This window comes from Stylophora pistillata, chromosome 4, assembly GCF_964205215.1.
Source record: "Stylophora pistillata chromosome 4, jaStyPist1.2, whole genome shotgun sequence".
In the NCBI taxonomy this organism is placed as follows: domain Eukaryota; kingdom Metazoa; phylum Cnidaria; class Anthozoa; order Scleractinia; family Pocilloporidae; genus Stylophora; species Stylophora pistillata.
Genome location: NC_142522.1, coordinates 27,629,420 through 27,640,128, shown reverse-complemented (window position 1 = coordinate 27,640,128; position 10,709 = coordinate 27,629,420). Strand labels below are relative to the sequence as shown.

General features: G+C 41.9%; 1 protein-coding gene across 1 annotated transcript; it reads left to right on the top strand.

The window, feature by feature from the left end:
• Window positions 1-2,312: 2,312 nt before the first annotated feature.
• On the top strand, window positions 2,313-6,526 carry LOC148733152 (uncharacterized). The gene is made up of 3 exons (XM_088756210.1): window positions 2,313-2,405; window positions 2,968-3,054; window positions 3,452-6,526. The coding sequence occupies exon 3, from the start codon at window positions 3,541-3,543 to the stop codon at window positions 4,534-4,536; it is 996 nt and encodes a 331-aa protein (XP_088612336.1). The 5' UTR covers window positions 2,313-2,405; window positions 2,968-3,054; window positions 3,452-3,540; the 3' UTR covers window positions 4,537-6,526.
• The last annotated feature ends 4,183 nt before the right edge of the window (window positions 6,527-10,709 follow it).

The window sequence follows — 10,709 nt, the reverse complement described above, 5'->3', positions numbered from 1 at the left end:
AATAGGCCAACTGGCCCAAATAACCCAACTGGCCCAAATGACCCAGCCGGCCCAAATGACCCAACTGGCCCAAAAGACCCAACTGGCCCACATGACCCAACCGGCCCAAATGACCCAACCGGCCCAAATGACCCAACCGGCCCAAATGACCCAAGCGGCCCAAATGACCCAACTGGCCCAAATGACCCAACCGGCCCACATGACCCAACCGGCCCAAATGACCCAACCGGCCCAAATGACCCAAGCGGCCCAAATGAGCCAACTGGCCTAAATGACCCAACCGGCCCAAATGACCCAACCGGCCCAAATGACCCAATTGGCCCAAATGACCCAACTGGCCTAAATGACCCAAATGACCCCGCTGGCCCAAATGACCCGACTGGCCCAATTACCCCTTCCAGCATTTATTATTCATGAAACTAACTAGCTGTCACGCTATCATTCCGCGATCGGCCGATGTCACGCAATTTTCGATAACCAGCACGCCAAGACATATTTTGGTTAACGGGCACACCAGGACACATTTTCGTTAACCGGTACACCAGGACACAACCCAATTCTGCTTTGCCTTTTGACTATACCCATAAAGCAGACGGTGTTTGGGTGGCTTAGTCTTGCGGTCATTCTCGCCTCGTGTTTACTTGCCGTCCGTGAGCCGTACTTTGCTAAGAAGCAAGCTCCAAAAGACCCTCGACCAATTTCGGTCTCCGTCATTTTTAGGTTGCTCTCCTCTATTACTCGTAAACTTTCCGTCTCTGCTTCCCGCCACTTACCGAAGAAATGAAGTGCGTGTTTGTGATAGCGCTCAGCTGTTTCTCTTAATCATTTTGTTTCATTTGTATTCTGCTGTGTGTTAGCTGGGGACTCAAGAGCTCCCTGAGCAGTTTCGTCCGGCTTTGTTGGAGGCTTCTCGGCTTCTGGTGCGCGAGCGTTGCGACTTCGTCTTCTTTTTGCATTCTCAACTCTCTCTTTCTTCTTTTTTTTCTTTCGGTTATCAGAGCTCCTTCGAGACCGAAGTAACTTAAGTGATTCCATTTCAGACATCCAGCTAATGAATTAGGTTAACAAAATAAAGCTGGTTGCAATATTCAGAATAATGGGTGATAATTTTGCTCGTGTTGTCTCCACACAAGTTTGAATCACACCGGAAACAATATGCGGAATAAATTACGCAAGTTTCTTTTGTTATTTTGGGAGTCACTAGTGATAAAAATTGTCATTTGTGATAATAGCCCGTTGAGAAAATACGGCTTTAATTTCAGCGTTGCCGGATGTATCACTTGTTGCTAACAATGGGACCGGTTTACCCTAGACGCTCAATCAGACAATAAAAAACAACTTTTCACTAGTAAATAGGTTACTGGCTGCTGCACAAGATTGGGGGATACTGGCTGCTGCACAAGATTAGAAGCTCCACACGGATAGAGCCCGGCTTCCGGCGAGCAACAGACCCAATTTATTGATTGTAACGTCAAACATGATACATGAAATAGGCGTGTAACAACTGTATGATAAACTCGCATGCCTGCTACCCGTCAGGAAAAAACTCCTTTCTTTCGGAGGAAACCTGATCCCTTCCGCCAGGCATTTAACAACTAACTTGAGGGAGGAAGGTTATCAAAATGACCAGAACATGAGAACAGAATGAAAAGTGTACTAGTAAATAAAATTAAACAAGAACCCGAAGGCTGCAGCGATGCCAGTGTAAAATGATTTCCTATAGGAAAGTCGCGCCAGCACGTGCTATCAGCTCTGATGTCGCCACAGCAACTGTCAAACCCTCGGTGAACCGTGAAAACATGAATTTTCTGCTATTCTTCGAACCGCAGCAAATGGTTACAGTTCACACTGTTATTTACTGCTGTAAGAGCGAATGCGGAAGAGTGGGCAAAAGGAAGTGCGAGTGTGGGGATAGGAGGCACTCGTTCGCGCTCTGCTTTTGCACACGTCGATAAAAGTGAAGAACAGTTCCCAAAACATACTGTTGGCTGACAGTTTTCGTCATGTTTCAGGCCAAAGTTTTGGCCAACTGTCGGTAACGTGTCGGTAACGTGTCGGTAACCTGTCGGTGGTCGCAAACTGAAACGATCTATATTTCTTCTAAAGCTACATAGAAAGGAGAAAAGTTATTTTGTAAAGACCCTTTTTTGCGTCGGATAGCGAAACGTGTATCTTGTAAGATTAGCTGGCTATTATGCGGTGAAGTTACTTTTCTTTTCCCTTCTGAAGAAAAGCGTTCAGACTACTAATGTATGTCTATATTAACACTAAACTGCTAATTAAGTTATTTCTTAACCTTTTTTGCATCTAAGGTTTTCTGCAAGTGGCGTGAGATTGCCAAGATCATGCGGCAAAGAGTTTTTGAAGAAGACATGGAAGAGGAAATCGTTATTTTTGACTTGGAGGTTTGTTATTTGGTTTTGCGCCCTTCAGTATTATATCAGCAACAAACCGATATGTGAGTAAAACGTGCTCATTTTTCTTTCCTTTATTTCTTTCAATTTCTTTTTACAGTTTAAAAAGGGGGGGTTCTACTTAAGGGAGCTGTTTGGTTCGGGCCTTGGCACTGGTGACTATGGTCATTTAAATGTTGAACATGCCTCCATGCTTCTCCGGAATTTCAGATCATTACGGCATTACAGCAACCAAGGTTTTGAGGCTGCTCATAAGCTACAAAAACAGATATTCAGCAGGGCAACAAACCATGACGGAAGTGGCGAAGCGACTTCATGTACGTAATTAGGAAAATTGTAATAGCTCATAGTGCCACCGATAGAAAAGCAAGCGTTTCTGTTTACTCAATGACCAGTATGTTGAAGCACAATACACTAATTTAAATTGCCCCATTACTCCGGTTATATTTAAAATTCTAGTTTGTGGCGGACGATCGTACGAATAAGAGGATGCCCGACACAATGCATTCCTGTTACTAAAGAGGGGTTTTGTTGTGTCTTCTCTTTCTTTCAGTGGACCAGATTTTAACCCATCGGTATGCTGAAAAGCTCCTTTTCTTGAGACTGTGTTTTAGAAATGCCGTAGAATGTACAAAGGAAGGTAAGACGCATAATAAACACGAAATTTTCCTATGCCAAATTAGTTTTTGGATGATAGGCCCCTATTGCTATATTATCGACTATGAATCGCAACACTGAACAACAAGAGAGATAGACAGTCCGCTTTTAAAAAATGACATTTTGGTTCAGCACGTTGTAAGCGAACACTTCCTTAACTTCCAAGAACTCATCGGTTTAATTTTTGTTTAAGATTCTAAGACTCTTACACAACAGTTTGTATTACAAGCCCCACCCGAAAATCCCATGGCTAATCGAGTCGGATGGGAGAAAAGGACATGATGAAAACGAAACTATGATTCCATTGAAGTTTATATTAGAACTATTACTAGTAGTCTGCAATTTTTATTTTAAAACTCCCTGTTGCTTTTGTTCTTTAGGAAAGAATTTTTACTTCCGCGGAGGCGGCTAGCCAAACCGCATTAGTACTAAGGAATGGAGTACAACCCACAAGCGCTGGATCTTAATTATGGACGAGCTGTTTTCTTCGTTCATGTGTAAAGATCTCCTGTCATATGACTACAATGAAAAAAAGCGCTGCTTCGTGTCAAAATGTGATCACCCAAGGTTTGACTACGACGAAACTAATTGGGAAAATATTATCAAGGTGAAAACAACCGAACATAAATGGCTCGAAAACGAGACGCCACGTGCACGGAAGGCTAAGAGGGTGCGAGTGCCCAAGAAAACTCGGAGGCAGCTTTTTAAGGTTCGCAAAGGTAAAAAGAACCGTTCCAAGTCATGTACAAGTTCCTCGCAGACGCAGAAATCACCCAGGACTTCCAGCCTCAGTAAAAGAATAGGCAAATCGCTGTTTTCAACCGTTACTCCCAAACATAGGTTGCCGTCATCGGCATCACTCACTATAAAGGCACACACTCCCAAACTTAAGTTTCGACGCTGTCTGTTCGAGGTATCTAGCAGGAAACGCAAGCAAGCATCACCCTTGCAAACCTCGCCTATCAAGCGTAAACCGTCAGCGAAAACACCAACGTTGTGCTCAAATAAGGAACTTTCTTCAGCGGACTCAGCCAGAACAATTCTGTCATCATCAGAATCGCCATCTGCTAATCCAAACGGTGTGATAAAACAAGATTACCAGATACCCTCGTTTAATTTGACCGGCGGGAGCCAAAACACCAAGCGTAAACGCAACATCAAGAAGTGTGACGGCAGCAAGTTTCGTAGAATGGTCAAAGTTCTGTCTGAAAACTCAGACGAACACTCCCCCAACGAGAGCGGCTTTCATTCGGTTTCGCAAAACCATTCACCAAACTTAACATGTCGAGGAACTTTTCACCAAGGCTGGCATGATTCATTTCATTATCCGGGGCAGCAGTGTTCTGTGATTGCATTAGTGGCCATCTTCTACAGTAATTTGATTGCTGTGGACACTTGGAAAGCGACCAATGTTGACGAGGTTTTGCTTTTAGTTGTGCTATTTAAAGAAGAATCCAAAGGATGATCAGAAATTGACCCTGGACGAAGTTCCAAATAGAGTCATGATGCTAAATTATACTTTTAGCAATGCCAGCAAAGAAATCGTGGCCGGGACTATAAAGAAGGAAAGTGACTTAGAAAAGGGTTTTCCTACTTTAGAAGATGCCTTTAGAAAGTGCCAAAGTGAGAAAGGGACCGGCATAGTACTGCGAGTCCTGGACTACTGTATTGGTTGCGTCAACGGATCTTCATCGTAGTACCTAGTAGATTCACATGCAAGAAACTCAGAGGGCCTCATTGATGAAAGTGGAACTGCCGTGGTTCTTCAAATTACGTCTTCAAGTGAGCTTGCCGATCATGTAAGGCACTTTGTAGAAAAGCAAACAACATTGCGGCCACGCGATAGAGATTTGTCATTTGAGGCGCTCATCGTGAAAGCCAGAAAAACTCAAAGCAAAGAGAGCGATGTTTCTATTGTCCCAACTGTGAAGTTGTTTTCGTGGACAGCATCTTACGGAAAGTGCGAGATTTTCAGTACTTCCTTGTCTCGCCTTGAGGAAGGCAAGAAGTTAGACGACAACACTGTGGACTTTTTTATTTTGCATTCCATCGACTCACTGGTGGAGGAAGATAAAAGAGGCAATTTACATGTATTTAATTCGTGTTTTTACGCGAAAATAGAGAGGAACTTTAACCCGATGACCATAAGGCATTGGACAAAGAAAACAAACATCTTCGAAAAAGACTTTGTGGTCTTTCCAGTGTGCCACAATGACCACTGGATTTTGGTGATAATCAGGATGGCTTTTCCGAGTGTCAATGACAATTCTGGACTCCGCAAATGCGGAAAGAATTCCACGTTTTGAACGTCGAAAGGACAGTGAAACGATATGTGAAAGACGAGTGGTGTGCTAAGTGTTCTTCACAGCAGGAGTTGCTATTTGAGGGTTCCAGGTACCCAGTTGTTCCCCAGCAAACAAATGATACTGACTGCGGTGCGTACTTGCTGAAAAACCTCGCTGATTTTCTCAAAAGCTATACTGTCAAGGAGTTGGCGTGGCGTACCTGGAGACCAGCTTACACACAGGAAGACGTGACTGCGTTTAGAAGGCAAATTAAGTTCTTGATTCAAAAGTTTAGTTTTGAATCTAAATGTTAATGGGCCAGTTTCGAAATCTTAAATTCTTTTTTTAGCTCTTAGGCTGAGCGGAGTGAACAAATTTATCACCTCGAGGTTTAGCGATGAATAGCTCACTTGTTGGTTTTATTGTCCTCAGCCTTCGAGCCTAGTAAGAATCTTATTATATCAAATCTATACGATTCACTTATCAATGCGTGGTGCAACGATATCTGGTTAAATACTCCATGAGAAAGCTAAGAAATATTGCCGTAGTTTCAAAGTTAGATGTAATGTGCGAGCGGACGATCCGAATACGGCTTATATCGTTTGGAATTAACCTTACTTTCTAAGGGCTTATTCAATACAGATTTGCGTGTATACGATTATCGTGAATGCTCGAACTAGCGCCCGGGACGCTTATAGCGGCGGCCCTTTTCTAATTCCAGTGTTTTCTCTAAGAAGAACATTATATTTAAGTTCAAGTAAACACAGGCAGTAACAGTAAACAAAAACTGGAATGTCTCTTAAAGAAGAAACAGAAATTTTTGTGTCGTCGCTCTGAATGCTCTGTACCCTATAAGATTCCTTAAGTTCCGCTCAGGTATTAAAATCCCTTTCTGTATTCATATTCTGTGATTTTTTTTTCCTTTTGAAGGGAGGGCGCTTATTTTCTTTTCGCCTAAAGGAGAGCTAAAAGAAAATAAGTGCTGTTGGGACTTTTGAGTTCTTCACTTATCTATCGCAGAGCGACAGGAAAAAATGGTCGTTTGAGACAGGATAGAAATTTGAAAAACAGCTTCATTTACTGCTAGAAGTCACCCTTCAAACCGTTACGGTAAGAGAACGTCAAAACACAAAATGCTGCAAAAAATAAATAAAACAAGGCAAAACAACAGCTGAGACTTTTCTTTGCGTAGCTAGATCGTGAAATTTCCGATTCGTCGTTTTTGTAGGACGTGAGCGTAAGACGAGGACTGATTTCTCGACAAACTGGGCAATATGAGATAATATGAAGGGTGAAACGAAGCGCGCAGCCTCAAGTAATCGATATACCCTACTTCCTCGGATAGGCGCCCATTCCCATCGGCCATCCAAACTTGTAGCTCTGAATCAGGCGCGACAAAGGAAACCTTTCTTTTCTACCTTTCATAACATTTAAACTTTGATTACCTTGGATGAATAAGTTAGGAGAGATTATAGCTCGGAGAGTTATTACGCCGGTGAATTATATATCTTGCTTTTTTATTTGACTGGCTTCGCAAGCGGTGCAAGATACAGCGAATTCTATGAGCTGATTGGCTGTTAGCCCTTCCTTACATTTTAGTTTTCAGCAGTGGCCAGAATCGCAGCCATTTTGTCCTGCAGTGAAGCTCTCACTCGGCTATCAACGCTTGGCTCGTGTTTTAGTCCTCGTACTGGGTCAATAACGCATAACTAGATCTATTACCGAGCTACATGATAATTTCCGAAACGACCCTGGCGCACGGCGTTAGACTTTACAGTTGATTTTTGGCAAAAGTTAACGTTCCACCCCTCTCAAGGAATATTTAAGAAAATAGAAATTCAAGGACTTTTTAAAAATATATTAAATTCCTCTGAAATTAACGGACGTGCAAGACAGTACGAACCCTGTTAAGTTCTTGGACAGTTTAACCTTGTTTGTGGTCTCCACCTGTTTAAACTCATTTCCCCTTTCTCGTCTTTTGCATTTTTTCAACTACACATTGCACGCCTAATAATTCTCCACTTCGCGAACTTTGTCAGCTTGTTCAACATCTGCACGGTTGATTTGAAAACAATAATTACTACCCTCGGTCCCTGTTTATTCACGATTTTAGTTATTGTTGCCGCGGAGGTAACGCAAAAAGATTTTCAACACCAGTGCCTGAGTCACATCGTTTCTCTAATGTCTCAAATCTCTCGCAGCTATCTCGAGGATTCCGGAACCGAAATAGATCATCTGAAAGCCAGTGACAAAGGATCCTATGAGTAATGTATGAATATGGTTAAAAAGAAAAACTGGAACAGTGTGTAAACTGTTAATGCAACATAAAATATCAGTGAGAAAGAGCCGCCATGTACATTGTGGGCTCTTGCGTTTAACAGCAAAAGGAAATATACGTTGTATTATTCCGCCGACATCATTCCCAATAACTGGTATCATGATGCTCAAAATTACAACACCGAGCGTCAGCCGTAAAAGATTTTAAACACAACAGTGAAGCAGTAACGGAAATAAATCGTCGGTTGAGGACTATTGTCTCCGATCCGAAAACAAAAATCGGGTAAAATTGATTAGAAAACAAACACTCAGGCTGCTAGTTAAATGTCGTAGTAAATAAGCGTCGCAGCCTGTTAGTATTAATGAAGTCAACTATATACACAAGCATTGACTAAGTTTCTTCGACGTGACTGTATCATTGACCGCAACACGCTCCGGGCGAGTGCTTTGTCTCATCACTATTTTTAAGCACCGACCATGTACACTTTTTCGGATACTGTTCCTTTAATTACTTTTTCACGCCATAGGATGATGACATGACAGCGTAAAAGTTGACGCCTCTATCAGTTTAGAAGCGAAATACGATCACAGATTTACTCAAGCAAGCTATAGGTATCCAGCAGAGAATGCGGACTAAAAGTACGGATTCTCTGCTTGATACCCAGGTTTTTTTGGTTGCTAAGAGCGCGAGGCTCGGGGCTAAACAGTTGACTCAGGTACCCTGATAATCAATGTGTTCCGAAAGTTTCAGCAAGGTATTCCTTCAAGTGTCTGCCTAACTTGTAATTCTCAGTCTATTCTTTTCTAAGCATCTCACAATGCTTTACGCATTTGGGGGTAACCAGAAGTGTTTTCATCTGGCTCGGGTTACAGCACACAAACATGGGAAAAACGATCTCTGTTGCGCCCCTGGTTGCTCTAGCAGAAGAAAAACATGAAAGAAGTCTGTAGAAAGAAAAACTTTCTTTCTATGGACTACGAGCAGTCCCTTGGTGCATAAAAAAATTGCTGTCAGCGCGCGGCGGAGAACTCTTGCAGTGACGCCGATGCGGCGCAGGAGCTCCATGAGTAAGGCGCTCGAAAAGTAGCACTGAGAACATCGCGAAGAGTAGCAAGATTACAACGAAAGGGTGATTAAAAAAACTTGACTCCAAACTCCTGGCGAACAGTTGTGAACAGGTCGTGTTTTAATCAGATATAACTCATGATGACGTGGACTAGTATTACTGTGATCATAAGAAACTACTAAGGTGAAAGACCTGATATGCAAAAACGCTAAAAGTTGTTTCCCGGTACGGCAAGAGCAAGGGAGAGAAACCTGTGGAGTAATGTTGTCAGGTTCCATCGCATGCATTAACGTTGGTGGGTCACAGAATCCGATTCTAGATTCTCTGGCACGAAAACAAGTTGGGTAGTAATTTAAATATACAAAGAACTAAGACTTTGAGCTTTCGACAATCAGTTGTACTTCAATTGTTACTATACTATATCTATATCTTTATATTTATATAATTACACGTATACTTACATAAATACACGTATATTTGTATGTTTGTTTGTGTAGTATCTGACCCTACCAATAATTCAGAGAGATCTGCAAATGGTGGAAATAAACAAATATTGTTATTGTTTTTGTTGAAGCGGGTGGAAATTATGGCACCAAGTTCTTGCTAACTTACGACGATGAAAATAAAGTGATGCTCCAGAAAGAACCAGATAAACACTACTGCATGTGCGCCAGGTATCATTTTCAAGATAGCAAAATTCGAAAAGAGTGGTAGCATAATTTCAGCATAGAAAAGTTCCTTTGGGTCTCCATAGCAACTGCCAACAAACATCATGCATAATGATTTTGAACTAAAAGATTACTTAAGAATATAGGATAAGCAATCAGGGAAACATGCGCTTAAACTTGTAGTTTAAAGATGACAGTGAATCATGTCTTGGCTTCTTAAAACGCGAGACAAAGGGTTTTTTTTTCAATCAACTCAAGCCTCTCGGTTAGCTCAATGGATAGAGCGCTGGACTGTTTTGCGGGAGGTCGAGGGTTCGAGCCCCGGCCGGACCAACACTCAGGGTCTTAAAAAATAATTGAGAAGAATATGCTACCTTTCTATAATATCGAGAAATGGTTAGATATTCTAGTCTTCTCGGATAGGGACGAATAAATGGAGGTCCCGTCTCCTGCAGGGTTAGAGGTAGGAGACGTTAATTTCCCACGCACGAGATTACTGTGTGATGGATGTCCTCCCCTGGGGTGGGATGGGTGGGTAACAGGACCCCCGTTGATACCAGTGTTTACTACACTGAAGGGGCTATCCTGTGTAAAAAAATAAAAAATAAAGATGTCTACTCTCTTCGAGAACATTTAAGTTAGCGGTGCGTAATATTTAGTAATTGGTTGACAAAAAAAAAAAAAATTGAAAGTGAAAAAAAATTGCTTTTAGCGCGCCGCGGGGAGCTCTAAAATCTGACTCAAAACTCCAGGCAGACAGTTGTGCTCATTTCGTGTTTTGATCAGAAATAACTCATGATTACTGCAATAAGTATTCATAACAGAAGGGTTAATCAGACAGAATGCATTTCTTTTCATAAAACATAAGGTCAACAGAGGAAACTTAATTATGTTTTCAGTTTCATAAACCGAGGGCGCTAAAGATCTGCTCCAGTTAACATGGAAGGCAAACATCACGCGAGACTATATGAAATACTATGAGACGAGAGTTTTCATGCACGTAAATGACACCTTAAACTTGAAATAAGGCACCCAGGAAAACGTCAGTTGCCGCATTCAAGGCATTTTTTCTTCATTTTAAGATGCAGTTTACAGTCCTAAACGTAAATAAATGCGGTGTCTGTTTTTAACTTTCAACTGAAATGCTACATAATTTGGACGGAACTCCTTGTTACGAACAACTTTGTAAAGTAGGAAGCTACATCGCAAGCAAATTCATGATGCACCTAAAGCTTACCTTATAGTCGGCGTACAGTTTAAAGGAATCACAATGACGTTCACAGATTTATATCCGAACTATATTTTTCCAGCAAGCCTAAACAGTTGACTTGGATACCCTGA

Coding starts and splice junctions, on each gene's coding strand:
- LOC148733152 (XM_088756210.1), top strand. CDS start 3,541: ATGGACGAGCTGTTTTCTTCGTTCATGTGTAAAGATCTCCTGTCATAT.